The sequence below is a fragment of the Pocillopora damicornis genome, chromosome 14 (assembly GCF_964200805.1).
Source record: "Pocillopora damicornis chromosome 14, jaPocDami1.2, whole genome shotgun sequence".
NCBI classification, from domain to species: domain Eukaryota; kingdom Metazoa; phylum Cnidaria; class Anthozoa; order Scleractinia; family Pocilloporidae; genus Pocillopora; species Pocillopora damicornis.
In genome coordinates, this window is record NC_142683.1 from 14349483 (window position 1) to 14371627 (window position 22145).

Consider the following 22145-nt stretch of genomic DNA (forward strand, 5'->3'; position numbering starts at 1 on the left):
GAAGCGTGATCTAAGATGCTAAAACACTTATCAGAACATAGAATGCGACATTGTGTAGAATTATTTAGATGTATAAAAATGCGAGAGTTCCTATCACTGACTAAGTGCTCACGCATCTATCCAAATCCAGTGCGAACAACCCACACCTAATCCTCAACTTCATCATGTTAATTTCCTTGTAAATTGCATACATTGTTCTGTTACTATTGTTTTGTTTTTGTCCAATCAGCATTGTGTGAAACACTTTTAAATGCAACTTTGTACTTTGTGTAAATCAAAACTGAAGATAACAGAAGAATTGTCGAAACATTTCTTTAAAAAGTGTCGTTTATTTTCTAAAACTCTTGAAGTTATGGAGAAAAACTGTTTATTCAGATTGAGCAACGATATATTCTTTAGACCAGGCCTTTGTAACTGAGGTTGTCGCATAAAAATGACACTTTATAACAGTGAAAGTTGTCTTAAAGTTATCTAGGAAAGGAGCTGGTCATCTAAAACCGAAGAAGATTGAGTACTTACAAATCGAAAAGGTTATAGAAGCCAAGAATATTTTTTTCAGAAATTTCTGGACTTTGGAGGCAAGTAATTTTCGAAAAGCTCATGTAACCAGCAAGAAGCAAGAAGGTAAAAGTTGGTAATTTCATCATAAAATATCACAGTTACGCCAAATGCTCACGTCCTTACTGTGTGCCATTCAAACCTCATGATGTTAGTTCGGAGAATTTGTTGTTGGTTCACGTAATAATCCCTTAATGGTCATTTTTTCCTTATTCTTATCATTCGCCTGCTTGACATCAGTGTTGTTGTATTGATATCGTAAGGAGAAATTCACCGAAACGAATAATTCTCTTTAACACGATCCTTGAAAGACTCATGTTAAAGAGAATCGCTTGTATTCATTCCTGATGGGCATCATATTATCTGAGTATGTTCGTTAGCTTAAAGGATTTACTACCACCACAGATTGACCAATCTTATGTTATGTCTGTAATTGAGGGTGGTGGTTGGGTAGCCAGTGCGAGTAATGCAAGTTTGTACTTTGAGGATGATCAAGATCGCAAGCGAATCGGAACGTGGTGTGCCTCCAGCAGGGATCCATAATGGATCAAGATAGACCTGGAAAGAGTTAAGCAAATCACAGCAATAGCAACACAAAGTAACACAGTAATGATAAGTAGTGGAAGTCCTCAGAAGTATAAAGGGAGTGTAAAGCGACTTATTCCACCAATCAGATTATACTCTCATGTGCACTCAAGAAGTAGGGAGAAACGCTTGACTATGTCTCGTGTTTTCCCCTACACCTCTTTCTTGCTCTAACCGCTTCCTGTGTGCTTTACTACAGAACAGAGTACAGTCGAATAAATATCGCCAGTTTCGTTACTTGTCGAGTTCGCTACGTTCGAGTCCGCAACATGTTCGCCACTTACTTAATTGTACTATTCTATCATTTTACTTCCACGACTTTTTAGAGCCAACATCTTATGTTAAAGAAATCTGCCTTTGTCAACCTTAAGTGGGCGCCATGTTCTAGCACATTATCGTGGTTATCATCGAGCCCACGCATCGCTAAAAATGGAACAGCGGCATTGACAAGAGAGAGAAAGTAGAAAACCTGTAAAGACGAGTCAAAATAATTAATTTAACAGTACTTTCTTTATTATTAAACTATATATTTCAGAGTCTATTAGCACGCTAAATAGATTTCTACTCAGAGTGATGTAAACGAATGGAGTCTAAGGTACCGAATCTAGTTAGGCTACTACACACAGCACTTGAAAATCTTACTACGTAACTTTGATTACAATTATCCTCTAAAATCTTATTTTGATTATAATTAAGAAGTAAACTACAAGGCAATTTGCGTATGATCAGTTTAACTGACTCCTAGAAAGGGTAATCACGCATTTGGGAGAATGAATTACAGATATTGCTTGTGGTTTATGGTTAAAAAGAGAAATTAGAACTGTGAATTAACAGAGGCAGCGAATTCCGCATGTTAGTAGCGAACATGTAGCAAACTCGAACGTAGCGAACTCGGATTATTGCACATTAGGAAAGAAACAGTTCGGGTCATTAGAGGTAGAATACAACCTGCAAAGTAAATGTGTCTATTTAAACAGCTACTTTAAGATGAAAATTTTTTCACGGGTAGTCACGAGAAGACGTCCATCTATTGTTGCTGCTATTTTACGAGGATTAGGTAAATGAGTGACACTTTTACCAGTGAAGCGACCGTCCAGAGAAAACTGCTGAACTCGGTTATTCTGCTGATCACACACCAGAAGATAATTAGAGCTGTCTATAAGCAAACCACACGGGTGGTTAAATTGTCCATCTTTATTGCCTTGTTTGCCAAACTTGTGTAAGAATGTTCCTGACTTGTCGAAAGCCTTAATGCAATGATCTTCGCTATCAGAGATGAAAAACTTGTTTTTGTAAGGCGAGCAGCTCATCGGTAGTACTAATTTTTCTTTGCCGATGTTTCCAAAGATGGAAATAGTCTCTCCATCACGTGACAACACTTGTACCCTATTACTCGAAAACTCGGTTACAACAATGCGACATTCTTCATCCAAACAAACATCCGTTGGGAAATAAAACTCTCCCATTCCTACGCCTACCTTTCCTAAAGTTTTTACAACAGTTCCTGACAGGATATTAATTTGTAGTATTCTACCGTTCTTAGTGTCTACAATCAAAATCTCGTCATCGTTCAAATATGTCACGCCAGATGGGTATCCATTGACTCCAATTTTTCTCAAACATTGACCATTTTTATCGAATATGTAAACACAGTGTTTGCCATTGTCAATTACGGCGATGTTTCCTTTCGTATTTACCGCGATTCCAAATAGATTGTCGACCTGTTCTCCTTCTAATAAATTCAGATCCAACTCACCGACCACAGTAAGTTCACGCTCCTTCACCACCACAGTGAACGGAGAGTTGGCGAGTGTATCTCCATTAATCTTCACTTCAATGCTGTAAGCACCAGGTACTTTGGATATAAATTTCACCTTGAATCTACCGTTTTCTGTGATGCAAACAGTGACTTGCGTGACATCTTCGGCTGGTTGTATGAGAACTTCAATTTGCTGTTTGAGATCAGGCTGGTTACTGATTTCTCTATCAGGTGTTTTGGGGGATAAAATGAACTTTGCTTCTAAACCAGCCTGAAAAGTTTGATCCAGTCCCTCCAGAGTGGACCAACTTGCGTCTGCTATGTTTTCGGTGACGATGTCGCCCAAGTTGAAGCCCATAACAGGAGTGGGGTAAAACTCGATGAAGGAGGTCTGATGGTGTTGTGCAGCTTGGATTCCTCGAAGCTCCTCAAATCTCTGTTTCAAATTTGGCTTGTTTTGCATGGCGTCCCAGCTCGAGCTTTTCTGTACCAAGTTTTCGGCAAAGTCGGCGACTTTATTGTTTTGTTTCATCAGAGATTCTACAGCCTCCCGAGCCGTGTTGATTCTTTGGAGTCTCGTGACGCACGTTGTCTCGATTGATTCAATGGCTTGTAGCTCGCACTCTCGAATCTCTGCAATCTTCTGCTCGGCTGCTTGCGAAACTCCACGTTTAGCCAGTTGAGCATTGTCTCGCAGCTCGGAAGCTGTGTGGTTAAACTGTCGAATCGTTTTCTTTAGATCGTTTTCCCTTGTCCGGCTCTTTGCAACATCCACCATGATGTTTCCTTTCTCGTTGTCCGCCGCTTCGTCGAGCAAAATAGCCTCATGGCTTCTATGATCCGTCACGATGCAAAGATGGCAAACACAACACTGACACTGGAGACAGTAAAATCTCGTGATCTCTCGCTCGTGGTACTTCTTGGTGCAAAAGGGCTGTCGCTTTAACAAAGCTTCGTAATCTTGATCTTTGAAGTCTCTAACAGGCATGACTCTGTGTCCTTCGAATGCGTCGCGCATGATTTCGTGTGCGTTCAGACACTCATAGCACATAAATCGAGCACAATCAAAGCAGTAATGGACATTGGAGCTTGTCCTCTTACAGTTGCCACAAGTGACGTTTGTACCATCGCCACTTTGTCGAACGGCAAGGATATTCAACAAACTGTTGTGAAGAAAACTGGTTGGCAACGCTTCGAAGCGATTTCCTTGTGGCAGGTGGATTTCTGCCTGAGTCTCGGGGTATCGAAATCTTCCATGTCTTTGGCTCACTCTCGCGTGTTTTTCCAAACACTCAAAGCAGAACGTATGAAAACACGATATAATTTTCGGTTCTTTGTAGGTCTCGAGACAAATTGAACAAGTAACTTGTTTGGTGAGGTTTCTCCAGAAGGACGCCATAATCACCCTTCGACAAGATTGCTTGTAAACACACCCTGAAAAAGCTGTTATTTGAAATTCCGAGAAAACTTACCCTACCTGTAGCCGTACCCTCCCCCGCAAGGTGAAACGGAAGCGAGGGACCTGACACTAATCGTGTTCCGGAAGTCACGCTTGATAGTATCTTTTCTGCAAAGTGCCATGTGTTAGCGTGAAGGTTATCAAGATAAACAACGACATTGAAATGAATTCGTTTTCCATTTTTCGGTTAAATTTTCAATTCAGCCTCCGAGTTCAAATATGTACTTTGTTTTAAGGATATAGGAAAAGATTATGAGTGACGGAATAAGAAGAGGACGATGTTCGGTTAGCATCGCGCTCTGGAGTTCAACGTCCACGTGGTTTCTGTTTGCAAACAGTGCCACGGTCGTCGAAAAAAGTTGGATCATTGGATCAAGATTCTTTTCGAGATAGTTACACTGCAAGCGTGAAGAGAGCGACTCTTCTCTTAGTCGGAAGAATCGCTGCAAGAGACAACTAGCTTTATTTTCAGAGCTTCGTAGCACCGTTCGCAGAGAGACCGAAAGTTGAATGCGGACAATTCTCTTGGCCCAAGTACATTAAGACAGTGCACCTGGTCTTCTATGAGAGCTTTAACAGGCGGCACAATAAATATAGCGATCGATCACTGGCGATGCTTGATTTTACAAAGACCTTCCATGGCGAGTTGGTAACGAAACGGAGGTATCGTTTCGATCGAAACACATATCTATGGCTTTTTGCTATTCTTCTTGGAAATGTCTCTATCCCAATCTAGTGGTTAGGGCGCTGCACTTGTAAGCCGGAGGTCCTGGGTTCAAGTCCTCCTCCCTGCCACTGGATGGATTTGTCTTCGGTGGCCCCGAATTCAACTCCTGCACGCTTTGTAAATAGCCAACTGGTCTGCCTCCTACCAGTTGGGGTTTTTAACGAGTTTCTGTTCGTTTACGAAATTTGTTTCCGAATTTACAGTGTCCCCAGTTAGCACAGCAGTGCTAAAATGCACTGACACTTAAATAAAGTTATTATTATTATTTATTATTATAATCTATACTGATATTTCCAGATCGCTGTTGTCTTAAAAGATGACAATGAAAGCAATTTGTTTAACATCTTGTTCGTTAGTATAGAAATAAATTACCAACTCTTGCCGATCAGAATTGACGAAAGAATTGGCAAAAGGGGTTTACCAATAAAAAGTAATTATATATTTTATTGCAAAAGAGTGACGTAATTTTGTAGGCAAAATATCGTTAACAGTGGACTTACCAGCGAGCTCCCTGTATGGTCAGTTCGTCAGAGAATTGAGCAGCAACGCTTTAATTTAACTTTTATGATACAGCCCGCACAATATAAGATAAATAACAAGTCAAAATATATTTCTGTGCATAATTACCTTTTAATGCTAACAATCAAAAGGCAAAATTGTCAATGTTGAACTCGGGTTTTGACTCCAGACGTTCATTATTTTCAACAGCTAAAAAAGTAAAGAACACTTTTGGTTAAATATGGCGTTTATCTTGTGTTCAAAGGCGATAAAATAAAGTGAGATATAATGGTGAACATGTCTGTTTGATGTTAATGAAGTGTTTTGAAAAACTCTTAAAATCTTTTATTATGAAAAATAAGATTACCTTGAGTAACAGAGGCTCACCCTGCCGTTAACCGTAGTACTTACTACAATAACTGTTGACGTTGCTTTGCCGTAAATTTAAAATTCACGGAAGACAAAATGACCAACAGTTTGATTTAAAGATATCCCCATTGATGTTTCCTTGTTCCATCTGATTACCATTGTGAAGCACAGAATTTCTAAAAGTGATAGATTTAGTAGATACAAGAAAGAATTTTAGCTAAAAAGCTGAGTTCTGTCTCTGTGTTTTCCTGTAACAATCCTCGTTACCATCCCGTGTGGGATTGTATTTTATTCAACAACATTGACATTACTTGCAATTGGTATTAAATCAACCTCGCTCTAATTTGGCTAGACTTTATCCTTTTTGATGTCTGCCTGTTTTGAAGAAATAACACAAACATTTTATTTTCACTGCAACTGCCATTTGAAGCTTGGTTTTGATAGCCGAAAAACGCGACCCTTTCGATCCATATATCCTTTCCAATGCGTTGACTGGAAGGCCACATCAGTCACAGCAGCCTTAGACAGTTTGTTTATAATTTTCATGCGAAGAAACTATATGGGAAAAGATATAAGAAAAATATGGGCCACAATTCGGCCGGATTTCACTGAACATTTCATCATCAAATTCTTTATTAAGGCTGAAAAAATTCAGGCAGAAGTTTTGAATTCAACCTGCCGAACTATTTCAGTTTATGGACTATTACACATTGTAAACTTTTATGGTTGGACATTTTTGAAAGCTTTTAATTTAGAGAATAATCTGATTGGTTAAAAAAGACCAGTGGTCTATAGCAGCCGGCTAAAGGGGAGAATTAACAATTAGATCCTAGGAGTTAAAGGGTTAACCAACCACAGAAAGCGGTTGTTTTTGCTGTTGTTTTTTGCTTGTTTTTTTTTAGGGAGCGAGGTCTTACAAGAGCTGGATGTCGTATAGTACTCGTCTATATTTCAGCACCTGGCACGTATCGCCCTTCCTAGAAGAAGAGAGTAATATATATGCAATTACTGTTAAGTTATCGTAGGAAAATAATGTATTAAATGCGACATATTTAGTGCAAAATATTCTTTAAAAAATCAGAATCCTCTAATATTTACGTATGCTACTTTATTACGAACATCCATAAATGCCACTAACAGACATAATTTGAAATCTCCAAGCTAAATAGATCAGTTGTATTTGATAAAGCTTCTTCGAGAAGAAGAACAAACTTATAAATTCCAGTCTCCGATTATTGCACATTAGGAACACAAACTGCGAAGTAAAAAAAAGTCTACTGAAACAGCTACTTTAATATGAGAATTTCTTTAGGGGTAGTCACGAGAATACGTCCATCTGGTGTTACTGCTAATCTACGCGGATTAGGTAAACGAGTGACACTTTTTCCAGTGAAGCGACCGTCCAGAGAAAACTGCTGAACTCGATTATTGAACCGATCATACACCAGAAGATTATTAGAGCTGTCTATAAGCAAACCAGTCGGGTAGTTAAATTGTCCATCTTGATTGCATCGTTTGCCAAACTTGTGTAAGAATGTTCCTGACTTGTCGAGAGCCTTAATGCAATGATGTGCTCTCTCGGAGACGAAGAACTTGTCTTCGTAGGGCAAGCAGCCAACTGGTTCTGTTAGTTTTTCCGGGCCGACGTTTCCCAAGATGGAAATAGTCTCTCCCTCACGTGACATCACCTGTATCCTGTTATTCTTAAACTCGGTTACAACAATGCGACGTTCTTCATCCAGACAAACATCATTAAGGACATAAAACTCTACTATATATTCTTACAGCTGCTTTTCCTAACGTTCTCACAGCAGTTCCTGTCTGGATATTAATTTGTTGTATTCTGCTGTTATTTGTGTCTGCAATCAAAATCTCGTCATCATGTTTTCTCAGACATTTACCATTTTTAGCGAATATGTAAACACAGTGTTTACTGCAGTCAGTTACGGTAATATTCCTTTCCGTATCTACCGGAATTCCAAGAAGACAGCCGACCTGTTCTCCTAATAAATTCAGATCCAACTCACCGTCCACAGTAAGTTCACGTTACCCCAGCTCCATAATTAACGGAGACTTGGCGAGTGTATTTCCATTTATCTTCACTTCAATGCTGTAAGCACCGGGTACTTTGGGCATAAATTTGACCAGGAATCTCTGCGATCTTCTGCTCTGCTGCTTGCGAAACTCCGCGTTTAACGAGTTGGGCATTGTCTCGCAGCTCAGAAGCTGTGTCGTCAAACTGTGGAATCGCTTCCATCAAATTGCTTTCCCTTGTTCGGCTCATTACAGCATCCGCTATGATGTTTCCTTTCTAGTTATGCGCCGCTTCGTCGAGCAAGATAGCTTCATGGCTTCTATGATCCGTCACGATGCAAAGATGGCAGACACAACATTGACACTGAAAGCAGCAAAATCTCGTCATCTCTCTTTCGTGGTACCTCTTGGTGCAAAAGGGCTTTCGCTTTAATAAAGCTTCGTAATCTTGTTCTTGGAAGTCTTTAACATGCATGGCTTTGTGTCCTTCGAATGCGTCGCGCATAATTTTATGTGCGTTCAGACATTCAGAGCACATAAATTGAGCACATTCAGAGCACATAAATCGAGCACAATCAAAGCAGTAATGGACATTGGAGCTGGTCCTCTTACAGTTGCCACAAGTGACGTTTGTTCCATCGCCACTTTGTCGAACGGCAAGGATATTCAACAAACTGTTATGAAAAAAAACTGGTTGGCAACGCTTCGAAGCGATTTCCTTGTGGCAAGAGGACTTCTACCTGACACTCGGGCATCGGAATTTCCCATGCCTTTGGCTCACTTTTGCGTGTTTTTCCAAACACTGACAGCAAAATGTGTGAAAACCCGAGATAATTTTCGGTATTTTGTAGGTCTCGAAACAAATTGAGCAAGTAACTAATTGTTTGGTGAGGTTTCTCAAGAAGGACTCTATTGTCAGCGTTCGACAAGATTGCTTGTAAACACGGCCTGAAAAAGCTATTGTTTGAAATTTCGAAAAAAAAACAGGATGTAGCTGAGTGACCTTATGAACTGAATCTAAATATATTTAGAAACTGGCTCTCATCCGCGATGTCGCGCTTTTGTTGCAGAAGATCATGGCCGATTAGGTTTCTTTTTTGTCTTGATCGTTTTCATGTTTTCACGCATTACTAACTTCGAGTTCTCGCTTATATTTTTTACTCAGCACCTGACACGTATCGCCCTTTTCTGTAGAAGAAAGCAATATATATGTAATTACTATTAAGTTATTGTAAGAAAAATAATGTAGTTAATGCGACGTATTTAGTACAAAATATTCTTTTACCATCAGAGGTCTGTAATATTTACATTTGCTACATTATTATGAAAATGCATAAATGCCACTAGCATACAAAATTTGAAATCACTAAGCTAATTGGTTTAGTTGTATTTAATAAAGCTTCTTCGAGAAGAAGAATAAACTAACAAATAGCGATTTTGCACAGTGTTTATTGAAGCAGCTACTTTAATATGAAAATCTTTTTATGGGCAGTCACGAGAATACGTCCATCTGGTGTTGCTGCTATTCCACAAGGTCCAGGTAAATGAGTGATACTTTTACCAGTGAAGCGACCGTCCAGAGAAAACTGCTGAACTCGGTTATTTTCCCGATCACACACCAGAAGATTATTGAAGCTGTCTATTAGCAAACCACTTGGGGTGTTAAATTGTCCATCTTGATTGCCTCGTTTGCCAAACTTGTGTAAGAATGCTCCTGACTTGTCGAAAGCCTTAATGCAATGATTTGCGGTATCGGAGACAAAAAACTTGTTTTTGTAAGGCAGGCAGCTCCACGGTAGTCCTAATTTTTCTTGGCCGATGTTTTCAAAGATGGAAATAGTCTCTCCCTCAAGTGACATCACCTGTATCCTACCAATACAAACCTCGGTTACAACAATGCGACGTTCTTCATCCAAACAAACATCAGTTGGGTAAAAAAACTCTCCTGTTCCTTCACCTTCTTTTCCAAAAGTTTTCACAACAGTTCCTGTCTGGATATTAATTTGTTTTATTCTGTCGTTATTTGCGTCTGCAATCAAAATCTCGTCATCGTTCAAATATGTCACGCCATATGAGCCTATAAATTCCCCTTTAGCTCCAATTTTTCTCAGACATTTACCATTTTTATCTAATATGTAAACACAGTGTTTGCCATTGTCAATAACGGCGATATTTCCTTTCGTATTTACCGCGATTCTAAATAGATTGTCGACCTGTTCTCCTTCTAATAAATTCAGATCCAACTCACCGACCACAGTAAGTTCACGCTCCTTCACCACCACAGTGAACGGAGAGTTGGCGAGTGTATCTCCATTAATCTTCACTTCAATGCTGTAAGCACCAGGTACTTTGGGTATAAATTTCACCTCGAATCTACCGTTTTCTGAGTTGCAAACAGTGACTTGCGTGACATCTTTGTCTGGTTGTATGAGAACTTCAATTTGCTGTTTGAGATCAGGCTGGTTACTAATTTCGCCATCAGGTGTTTTGGGGAATAGAATGAAGTTTGCTTCTAAACCAGCCTGAAAAGTTTGATCCAGTCCCTCTAGAGTGGACCGACTTGCGTCTGCTATGTCTTCAGTGGCGATGTCGCCCAAGTTGAAGCCCACAGCAGGAGTGGGGTAAAACTTGATGAACGAGGTCTGATGGTGTTGTGCAGCTTGGATTCCTCGAAGTTCCTCAAATCTCTGCTTCAAACTTGGCTTGTTTTGCATGACGTCCCAGCTCGAGCTTTTCTGTATCAAGTTTTCGGCAAAGTCGGCGACTTTGTTGTTTTGTTTCATCAGAGATTCTACTGCCTGTCGAGCCGAATTGATTCTTTGGAGTCTCGTCACGCACGTTGTCTCGATTGATTCAATGGCTTTCCGCTCGCGCTCTCGAATCTCTACGATTATCTTTTCGGCTGCTTGAGAGACTCCTCGTTTAGCGATGCAGGCATTTTCTTGCAGGCTGTTTGCTGTGTTTTGGAATTGTTGAAGCTTTTCCTTTAAATCTTTTTCCCTTGTTCGGCTCTCTGCGGCATCCGCCATGATGTTTTCTTTCTCGTTGTCAGCCGCTTCGTCGAGCAATTGAACTTTGTGACTTTGATGATCCCTGACACTGGAGGCAGTAAAATCTCGTGATCTCTCGCTCGTGGTACTTCTTGGTGCAAAAGGGCTGTCGCTTTAACAAAGCTTCGTAATCTTGATCTTGGAAGTCTTTAACAGGCATGACTTTGTGTCCCTCAAAGGCGTCGCGCATAATTTCGTGTGCGTTAAGACAGTCGGAACACATGAATCGGGCACATTCAAAGCAGTAATGGACATTGGAGCTGGTCTTCTTACAGTTGCCACAAGTGACGTTTGTTCCATCGCCACTTTGCCGAACGGCAAGTATGTTCAACAAACTGTTGTGAAAGAAACTAGTTGGCAACGCTTCGAAGCGATTTCCTTCTGGCAAGTGGATTTCTTTCTGACACTCGGGGCATCGGAATTTTCCATGCCTTTGGCTCACTCTTGCGTGTTTTTCTAAACAATCACAGCAGAACGTGTGAAAACACGATATAATTTTCGGCTCTTTGAAGGTCTCGAGACAAACTGAGCAAGTAACCTGTTTGGTGAGATTTCTCAAAAAGGACTCCATTGTCAGCGTTCAACAAGATTGCTGGTAAACACGGCCTGAAAAAGCTATTATTTGAAATTCCGAGAAAACAGGATGTAGTTGAGTGACCTTATGAACTGAAGCTAAATATATTTAGAAACTGGGCTATCATCACGCAGTTACGCTTTTGTTGTAGAAGATCATGACCGATAAATGGTATTTCTAACGAATGAGTCTGCGAATAAGGCAGAAATAGATATTTTGTCGGCACGAGATACGACAAGGCCTGGGCCTTAGGCCCGGGCATCATGGGTAATGATGCAGTGGTATATAAGGGAAAGTATAGCACGTGATGTCCATCTAGGCCTCAGAACCAACCGTTCACTTTTGGCTGATGAGAAATTTATTTTAATTTGAAAACATATTTTCTTTAGCTGTGAAGCCTCGTAGGATGGGCTGCCAACTGCTCTGAGTTTGGGCCATGGTTCCTACCCAGATTTCCTGTCATGTTTTTCCCCAAGGGGGTTTTTTCTGGCAGGTTTTTTCTGGCCTCTGTATAACCGTAGTTATGTCCTTGTAAGCGGTTGCCCATCTCTGTTAATCCAGACTTGGTGAAGTTTGCATGTTAGTAATGTATACCTTTTTTTAATGTGTAAGGAATTGACTGTATATCAGGATTGTATATGGTATATCAGTTGCGAAGATATGTATGTATGCATTCCACGGGCTATGTATGCCTCGGGTTGGTTCTCGGCAGGCTTCCCTAAATAAACTTATTTGGTGTACACTACTGTGTTATTTGTTGTGTAGTGGAGACAAAATGGTTTCTTTTTATTTTGTTTGTTTGCATGTTTTCACGCATTACTGACTTCGAATTCTCGCTTACGTTTTTAAGTCGTAAATTGACGTGTGGAGCTGTTTCTCATTAATTCTTTGACCTTTAAGAGTGACTAACATCTAATTTCTCCTTATAATATCACCCCTGATTTAAACATTACGGACACGAGAATACAAGAAATGTTCACCAATTAGGGAAGCGTTTGATTATTAAACAAATTCTCCTTGTCAGCACCTTAGGAAATGTATAAAGAACAGTAAGGAAAATATGTAGACTGATGTTAGGGTGTAAAGGGTTAATGTTTGGACATTTGAGAATGATGTATTCCGTGGTCATTGTATGGCCGATGGGGCTGTACTGGTACCGTGTGCCGTACTTCAAAAAATTGTTTCCAGGATTATGACGGTGTAAGGATTTTTTTTGGCAAAATATTATTAACAGTGGACTTACTGGCGAGCTTCCTGTGGGGAAAGTTAGTCAGATGATTGACCAGCAACGCTTTGATTTAAGTTTTATACTACAGCTCCCAACATGGTTCCCAGGGTCTCGCCATTTCTCACACTAACATGACGAGAAGGGGAAACGGGCTGGGAATGACGATGCGATACTCCTGAGGGATTTTCCTTATGGCAAGCGGATTGCCGCCAGATATTAGGAGCTTCAGAAGTTTTTCGTTCATGGCTTGTGCGTTTTCCAGAACACCCATATGTAAACCTGTAGAGAGGTGAGACAGTTTTTGGTGCCCCATACACGTCGATATCTAAATAAGCTGAGGAAGTTTTGATAAGCCGATGGCAGCCTTCAAGTAATTGTTGTGCAGGATCTTGAAAAGAGACATCGATGTCAGCGATAACCTCTAAGCCCCGGTTGTTCGAAGGTCGGATAACACTATCCACTGGATAAATCTCTATCCGGTTGATAACGCAGTACGTTTTGCTGTCACTTATCCGCTGGATAGCGATTTATCCGTCTGATAGTGTTATCCACCCTTTATACAACTGGGCCCTGACCATTAAAACGGAAGCTAATTTGACTGAGTTGAAATGGAAGTTGATCGGGTATCGTCTGGAGAGTGTCAGATATCTAAGACAGTTTATTCACTGGAGCTATCAGTAAGCCTTCACTTTTAGATACTGCCGTCGGTAAGTAAGAAAACAAACTTTTCTTTTTTCAGATTTATGGGTCTAAAAAAATGGTCTGCAGGGTTATTACAGACATCCCCACCCCCCTTCTCTGGGATGTGGCGGAATTTCGCGCAGTTGAGAAGGGATTACTCTCAGGTCGGCGCTCATTCTTTCTGGTAATATGGCTTTCGATGGTGGAAGGTTGAATTTCAGGTTCATTTGAAACCGAGTTTTGAATATTTGGAAGGAACGGTTCATTGTTATTTGGCATTATAAGATCAATTGCTTAAAATGAAAGAAAGTTGACGAGTGAGTCAGCCAAGTTCAATTCACTGTTCACGGGTTCAATATTCCTGGTGTCAAAATTATGCAGAAATATGAAAGGCACTTTTAAAAGTCACGCAACTGCAAAAAGCGGTTCTTTCGTTTAGTTTTGTTTCGTTTGCCGGTTTTTTTTTGGGGGGGGGGGGGTGGACACCTGGCACGTATCACCCTTTCCAGTAGAAGTAAGCAATATATATGCAATTACTGCGACGTATTTAGTGCAAATTATTCTTTAACGATCAGAATTCTGTAATATTTACATGTGCTGCATTATTACGAATATGAATAAATGTTACTAATATACATAATTTGAAATCTCTAAGCTTATCAGTTCGGTTGTAGTTGATAAAGCTTCTTCGAGAAGAAGAATAAACTTACAAATCCCAGTCTTCAATTATTGCACATCAGGAAAGAAACAGTTCGGGCCATTAGAAGTTAACAAAAACTGTGAAGTAAATAATAAGTGTCTATTGAAACAGCTACTTTGATATGAAAATCTTTTTAGGGGTAGTCACGAGAATACGTCCATCTGGTGTTGCTGTTATTCCACGAGGATGAGATAAACGAGTGATACTTTTACCAGTGAAGCGACCGTCCAGAGAAAACTGCTGAACTCGATTATTCCACTGATCACACACCAGAAGATTATCGGAGCTGTCTATAAGCAAACCACTCGGGTAGTTAAGTTGTCCATCTTGATTGCCTTTTTTCCAAACTCGTGATATCACCTGTCTCCCACTATTCCAAAACTCGGTCACAACAACGCGACGTTCTTCATCCAAACAAATATCACCTGGGATATCAAAATCTCCTATTCCTAGACCTTCTTTCCCTAAAGTTTTCACAACAGTTGCTGTCTGGATATTGGTTTGTCGTATTCTGTCGTTACTTGTATCCACAATCAAAATCTCGTCATCGTTCAAATATGCCACACCACGTGGGTTTCCCTTTAACTCTAATTTTTCTCAGAAATTTTCCATTTTTATCGAATATGTAAACAGAATGTTTACCATTGTCAGTTACGGCAATATTCCCTTTCATATTTACTGCGATTCCAACGAGAATGTCGACCTCTTCTCCTTCTAATGAATTCAGATCCAACCCACCGACCATAGTAAGTTCACGCTCCTTCACTGCCACAATGTACGGAGAGTTGGGCATTGTCTCGCAGCTCGGAAAATGTGTGGTGAAACCGTCGAACCGTTTCCTTGGAATCGTTTTCCCTTGTTCGGCTCATTACAGCATCCGCTACGATGTTTACTTTCTCGTTGTCTGCTGCTTCGTCGAGCAAATTAACGTCATGGTTTTTACGATCCGTCACGATGCAAAGATGATCTATTCCTCATTTATTAACCCTTTGACCCCTAAGAGTGACCAGCATTTAATTTCTCCTTATAATATCACTCCTGATTTACACATTAAGGTCACGAGAATACAAGAAATGATCACCAACTAGGGAAGCTTTTGATTATTAAACATATTCTCCTTGTCAGCACCTCAGGAAATGTATAAAGAACAGTAAGGAGAATATGCAGACTGATGTTAGGGTGTAAAGGGTTAATTTGAGAATGATGCATTCCGTGGTCATTAGATGGCCGATGGAATTTCTATTGCTACTATTTGCTGTACTTTAAAATATTGTTTCCAGGGTTATGGCAATGGAAAGAACAATTAATAACAGTCTTATGAGCATCTTCAAGAAATAAGACAATGAGAATTTTCAAAAAGTTTTTCTTTAACCTAACAAAGTCACGCAACCCCAAAAAGCGTCTTTTTTGGCTTTTTTTTTTGGTGAGCGAGGCCTAAAAAGAGCTGGATGTCACATAGTACTCGTCTATTTCAGCACCTGACACGTATCGCCCTTTCTAGTAGAAGAAAGCAATATATATGCAGTTACTGCTAAGTTATCCAATGGAAATAATAGAGTGGTTTAGCAAGAGGACGGGAACGTCATTTCAGAACGGGAAAGCGCGCGGATAATCTGGACACGACTCTATTTCGACTTCCGGTGTTAGCGTTGCCGTTCTCCCCATCAAGTTCAGGACGTCATTTCGCTGGTTTTCCCGTCGTGATCAAAACGCCGAGTATTTGCGTTCATTGTGTACTCATAAACGAGATGATGCTGTTTGGAATGATTTCAGAACTCATTTCCAATATAACCAGGTTACTTTCTTTATTTTATTCGGTGAATTTGTGAAAGTTTACCGCTACATTTATTCTGGATTCCCGAAAGGAAACACGATCGTCAGCAAGCGATCTAAGATTTTAGGACTCAGTTACCTTTTGTAATTGAGCGTGGCTTTAAGCAACGTAAGGGCTTTTCTTTGATACATTTCTTAAACCATGTATGAAAACTCCAAGAATGGTTGCTGTTAATTTTATCGTGAATCATGTCATCAATAAATTAAGCTTGCTTCATCTTGAAGTTTATCAAAATGAAACAACACGAAGGTTACCTGCTATATTATTCATTGTTATTTGTTGTCATTGTCATTTTAACCGTGACTAAAAACTGTTCTGCGAATTGAAGTCAGAGATAAAAAAAATTTGAGAATAGCTCGGGTTTTGCACTTTTTTATGTCTTTAGTTTTTGATCAGCGCCGGTGAAAACTAAGACAAGAAAGTCATCTACGAAAGAAAATAACAATCAACTTGATTTCGGCACGGCTTTCTAAATCTATTAATTTGATTCAGTCTTGAACGACTTTATTCGTTAAAAAAAAATCAAATTAAACAAAAACAAAAATAAAACAGGAACGAAGTCTGATTCCTCAGTCTAACCGTTTCGTTGGTGACTAGTTTGAGTGCATTTCATTTGTTCATAGTTAAACGGGAACTCATTGTAAACAACTCCATCGTTGGGTCGCTTGATCTCTAAATGTTTTCGTCATAACTTCTGATAACTCCGTTCAAAATGCATTGCAACTCTAAGAGGGTGGTGCTCAAAAGAGGTGTACCGTCATGATTGAGAAGAATATTCAGTAAACAAGGGAAAAAACCGCGACGATTTAAATTCCAAATTATACTTTACAAAATTATGAAGAAAAACGAGTAGTGCTAAAATCTAGAAGCACGAAACGAAATGACAGCGATACAAATCATAGAAAAAAAAATATTTAGTGGGCTTCAAAATCTGATAGACTCGAGACTAGAATGGAATAATTTCAAAGTTTAACCGCCCATGTGGATTCATATTAACTACTCACTTGTAGTAAACTATCCTCGGTTTGTGCTTGTTACACCCTCAAAGAGGATAATTTCGTTGTCCTTCGAGTGGTCTACGAAACCGAAAAAATTCAAAGCTGATAATGATCCTAAAGAGCCAAGGTTAGGATATTCAAGAACGAAACAAAAGAACAAATATAGCGTGGACGGTTCGTTGAAACGACTGCTAAGTCACTTTTCAACACAACGCGACGGCGTTCTCGACCCAGTTTCTTCTCGGCATTTTTGCTGCGCGTGCCGTTCTGAAATGACGTTCCCGTCCTCTTGCTAAACCACTCTAATGTATTTAATGCGACGTCCTCAGTGCAAAATATTCTTTAAAAATTAGAATCCTATAATATTTACATGTGCCATATTATTACGAATATACATAAATGCCCCTAACATACATTATTTGAAATCTCTAAGCTAATTAGTTCAGTTTCATTTGATGAAGCTTCTTCGAGAAGAAGAATAAACTTACAAACTCCAGTCTCTAATCAGTATAGCAAATTAGGAAAGAAACAGTTCGGGTCATTAGAAGAAGAATACAAACTGTGAAGTAAATAAGTGTCTATTGAAACAGCTACTTTAATATGAAAACTTTTTCAGGGGTAGTCACGAGAATACGTCCATCTGGTGTTGCTGCTATTCCACGAGGTTCAGGTAAATGAGTGATACTTTTACCAGTGAAGCGACCGTCCAGAGAAAACTGCTGAACTCGATTATTGAACCCATCACACACCAGGAGATTATTGGAGCTGTCTATTAGCAAACCAATCGGGCAATCAAATTGTCCTTCTTGATTGCCCTCCTTGCCAAACTTGTGTAAGAATGTTCCTGACTTGTCAAAAGTCGTAATACAATGATTCCCACCATCGGAGACGAAAAACTTGTTTTTGTAAGGTAAGCAGCTCCTTGGTTCTTTTAATTTTTCTGGGCCAATGTTTCCAAAGATGGAAATGGTCTCTCCCAGACATGACATCACCTGTATCCTATTACTCCAAAACTCGGTCACAACAATGCGACGTTCTTCATCCAAACAAACATCAGTTGGGAGATTAAACTCTCTTGTTCCTACACCTGCTTTTCCTAAAGTTTTCACAACAGTTCCCGTTTGGATATTTTTTTGCTGTATTCTGCCGTTACCTGTGTCAGCAATCAAAATCTCGTCATCCTTCAAATATGTCACGCCAGATGGGGCTGCAAATTCCCCTTCAACTCCAATTTTTCTCAGACATTTACCATTTTTATCAAATATGTAAACACAGTTTTTACCACCGTCAGTTACGGCAATATTTCCTTTCGTATTTACCGCGATTCCAAATAGATTATCGACCCGTTCTCCTTCTAATAAATTCAGATCCAAGTCACCGACCACAGTAAGTTCACGCTCCTTCACCGCCACAGTGAACGGAGAGTTGGCGAGTGTATCACCATTAATCTTCACTTCAATGCTGTAAGCACCAGGTTCTTTGGGTATAAATTTCACCTCGAATCTCCCGTTTTCTGTGTTGTAAACAGTGACTTGTGTGACATTTTTGTCTGGTCGTATAAGAACTTCAATTTGCTGTTTGAGATCAGGCTGGTTACTTATTTCTCCATCAGGTGTTTTTGGGGATAAAATGAACTTTGCTTCTAAACCAGCCTGAAAAGTTTGATCCAGTCCCTCTAGAGTAGACCAACTTGCGTCTGCTATGTTTTCGGTGGCGATGTCCCCCAAGTCGAAGCGCACGTTAGGAGTGGGGTAAAACTTGATGAACGAGGTCTGATGGTGTTGTGCAGCTTGGATTCCTCGAAGTTCTTCAAATCTCTGTTTCAAATTGTGCTTGTTTTGCATGATATCCCAGCTCGAGCTTTTCTGTACCAAGTTTTCGGCAAAGTCGGCGACTTTGTTGTTTTGTTTCATGAGAGATTCTACGGCCTCCCGAGCCGAGTTGATTTTTTGGAGTCTCGTCACGCATGTTGCCTCGATTGATTCAATGGCTTGTCGCTCGCGCTCTCGAATCTCTGCGATCTCCTGCTCAGCTGCTTGCGAAACTCCGCGTTTAGCGAGTTGAGCATTGTCTCGCAGCTCGGAAGCCATGTGGTGAAACTGTCGAATCGTTTCCTTTAAATCTTTTTCCCTTGTTCGGCTCATTAAAGCATCCGCCATGATGTTTCCTTTCTCGACGTCCGCCGCTTCGTCGAGCAAAATCGCTTCATGGCTTTTATGATCCGTCACGATGCAAAGATGGCAGACACAACATTGACACTGAAGGCAGTAAAATCTCGTCATCTCTTTCTCGTGAAACCTCTTGGTACAAAAGGGCTGTCGCTTTAACACAGCTTCGTAATCTTGATCTTGGAAGTCTTTAACAGGCATGACTTTGTGTCCTTCGAATGCATCGCGCATAATTTCATGTGCATTCAGACATTCAGAGCACATAAATCGAGCACAATCAAAGCAGTAATGCACATTGGAGCTGGTCTTCTTACAGTTGCCACAAGTGACGTTTGTTCCAACGCCACTTTGTCGAACGGCAAGGATATTCAACAAACTGTTGTGAAAAAAGCTGGTTGGCAACGCTTCGAAGCGATTTCCTTGTGGCAGGTGGATTTCTGCCTGACACTCGGGGCATCGCAATTTTCCACGTCTTTGGCTCACTCTTGCGTGTTTTCCCAAACACTCACAACAAAACGTGTGAAAACACGATATAATTTTCGGTTCTTTGAAGGTCTCGAGACAAATAGAGCAAATAACTTGTTTGGTGAGGTTTCTCAGGAAGGACTCCATTGTCTGTATTTGACAAAATTTTTTGTAAACACAGCCTTAAAGAGCTATTGGTTGAATTTCCGAGAAAGCATTGTGTACGTGTAGGCGCAAGGTGAAACGGAAGCGAAGGAACCGCGTTTACGCAAACCTGACACTTATGTCAGGTTATGTCAGTTTATGCAAACTAATCTCGCTTGATAATATTTTTTTGCTAAGTGGCACGTGAAGGTTATCAAGATAAACAACAACATTGAAGTGTATTCATTTTCAATTTTTCGGGTAAATTTGCAATTCAGCGTCCTAGCTCAAATGTATACTTTGCTTTAAGGATTTAGTAAAGAATATAAGCGATTTTCGGTATAGAGTAAGAAAAGGACGATGTTCGATTAGCATCGCGCTTACGAAACTAGACTTCAACGTCCACGCGGTTTCAGCTTGCATTTGTAAACGGTTCCACGATCGTCGAAATAAGTTGGATCATTGGATGAAGGTTTTTACAGATTTCTTTCAGAGATAGTTACGCTGCAAGCGTGAAGAAAGAGCGACTCTTTTCCCAGTCGAAAGAATCGTTGAAAGAGACAATTAGCTTTTATTTCATAGCTTCGTAACACCGTTCGCAAAGAGAACGAAAGTCGATGGCGGACAATCTCCTTGGCCCAAGTGCATTAAGACAAAGGACATGTATTCTGTGAGAGCTTTAACGGGCGTCACAATAAATATGGTGACCGGTTTCTTTTAGAGAAGAGAGGTGATCGATCACTGGCGCTGCTTGATATAATAAAGATTTTCCATAGCGAGTTGATGACAAACGGAGACATCTTTACCTTCGAAAAACATATCTATGGCTTTCTGCATGCTGCTCTTCTTGAAATGTTTCTATCCCAGTCTATCCCGATCTTTTCAGATCGTTTTTGTCTGAAAAGTTGACCACTTAATGGAAGCATTTTGTTCAACATCTTGTTCGTTAGTATGATAATAAATGACCAACTCTCGCCAATCAGAATTGACAGAAGAATCGGCAAAAGGGGTTAACCAATAAAAAGTCATTATGTATTTTCTTTCAAAAAAAGTGACGTCACGGAACACGATTTGTGTCAAGTTAGCGTAGACATTCCCTCGCTTCCGTTTCACCTAAGGAGGTGGGGGGGGGGGGGGGTGTGGGATTACTGGTTAACGTTGGCTAAGAAAAACAGGATGTAAGTGAGTGACCTTCTGAACCAAAGTTAAATGTATTTAGAAAGCGGGCTATCAACACACAGTCACGCTTTTGTCGTAGAAGATCATGGCCGATTAGGTTTCTGTTTTGTTTTGATTGTTTGCATGTTTTCACGAATTACTGACTTCGAGTTCTCGCTTAGGTTTTCAAGTCGTAAATCGACGTGTGGAGTTAAACTGATTTAATCCTCATTAACCCTTTTGCTTCATACGAGTAACCAGCATTTAATATCTCCTTAAAATATCACCCTTCATTTAAAAATTACGGACACGAGAATACAAGGAATGATCACCAACTAGGGAAGCTTTGATTATTAAACATATTCTCCTTGTCAGCACCTTAGGAAATCTATAAAGAACAGTAAGGAGAATATACAGACTGATGTTAGGGTTTAAAGCCGAGTTAATGTTTAGACATTTGAGAATGATGCACTTCGTGGTGGTTATATGGCCGAAGGGGTTTCTACTGCTACTATTTGCCGTACTTCGAAAAATTGTTTCCAAGGTTATGACGATGTAAGAGTTTTTTTGCAAGCAAAATACCGTTGACAGTGGACTTACTGGCGAACTTCATGTGAGGTCAGAAAATTGAGCTGCAACGCTTTTATTTTACTTTTACACTACAACACCCAACATGGTTTCCAGGGTCTCCCCATATCCCACGCTTGCATGACGAGAAGGGGAAAGGAGCTGGGAACGACGATGCGATACACATGAGGTATTGTCATTATGGCAAACCAATTTCCGCCTGATATGAGGAGCATCAGAAGTTTTTCGTTGACAGTTTTTGGTGCCCCATACATGTCGATATCCGGAAACTGAAACTGAGCAAGTTTTGCTTTGGGCGATGGCAGATACCCCTTCAACGAATTGTTGTGTAGGATGTTGATAAGAGACATCGATGTCAGCTATAACTTCCTGGCCCTAGTTGTTCGAAGGTCGGATAACACTATCCACTGGATAAATATCTGTCCGGTGGATAACGCGTACATTTTGCCACAACTTATCCGTTAGATAGCGATTTATCCGTTAGATAGCGTTATCCGCCCTTTACACAACTGGGCCCTGACTATTAAAACGGAAGCTAATTAGATTTGGAAAGCGAAGCCGATCGGGT

At 40.2% G+C, this 22145-nt stretch overlaps 3 protein-coding genes across 3 annotated transcripts; all 3 read right to left on the reverse strand.

Annotated features, from left to right (window-relative positions):
* Positions 1–2120: 2120 nt before the first annotated feature.
* Positions 2121–4301, reverse strand: LOC149034611 (E3 ubiquitin-protein ligase TRIM45-like). The gene has a single exon (XM_089194312.1). The coding sequence runs from the start codon at positions 4299–4301 to the stop codon at positions 2121–2123; it is 2181 nt and encodes a 726-aa protein (XP_089050438.1).
* Positions 4302–9251: 4950 nt separating this feature from the next.
* On the reverse strand, positions 9252–11761 carry LOC149034612 (uncharacterized). Its single transcript, XM_089194313.1, has one exon. It carries the CDS (start codon positions 11016–11018, stop codon positions 9450–9452), a length of 1569 nt encoding a protein of 522 aa, XP_089050439.1. The 5' UTR covers positions 11019–11761; the 3' UTR covers positions 9252–9449.
* Positions 11762–17363: 5602 nt separating this feature from the next.
* LOC113675964 (E3 ubiquitin-protein ligase TRIM45-like) lies at positions 17364–19874 on the reverse strand. Its single transcript, XM_089194314.1, has one exon. It carries the CDS (start codon positions 19832–19834, stop codon positions 17645–17647), a length of 2190 nt encoding a protein of 729 aa, XP_089050440.1. The 5' UTR covers positions 19835–19874; the 3' UTR covers positions 17364–17644.
* Positions 19875–22145: the final 2271 nt, after the last annotated feature.

What these genes read in the sequence shown, in the direction of transcription:
- LOC149034611 (XM_089194312.1), bottom strand. Translation starts at nt 4,301, where the DNA reads ATGGCGTCCTTCTGGAGAAACCTCACCAAACAAGTTACTTGTTCAATT.
- LOC149034612 (XM_089194313.1), bottom strand. Translation starts at nt 11,018, where the DNA reads ATGGCGGATGCCGCAGAGAGCCGAACAAGGGAAAAAGATTTAAAGGAA.
- LOC113675964 (XM_089194314.1), bottom strand. Translation starts at nt 19,834, where the DNA reads ATGGAGTCCTTCCTGAGAAACCTCACCAAACAAGTTATTTGCTCTATT.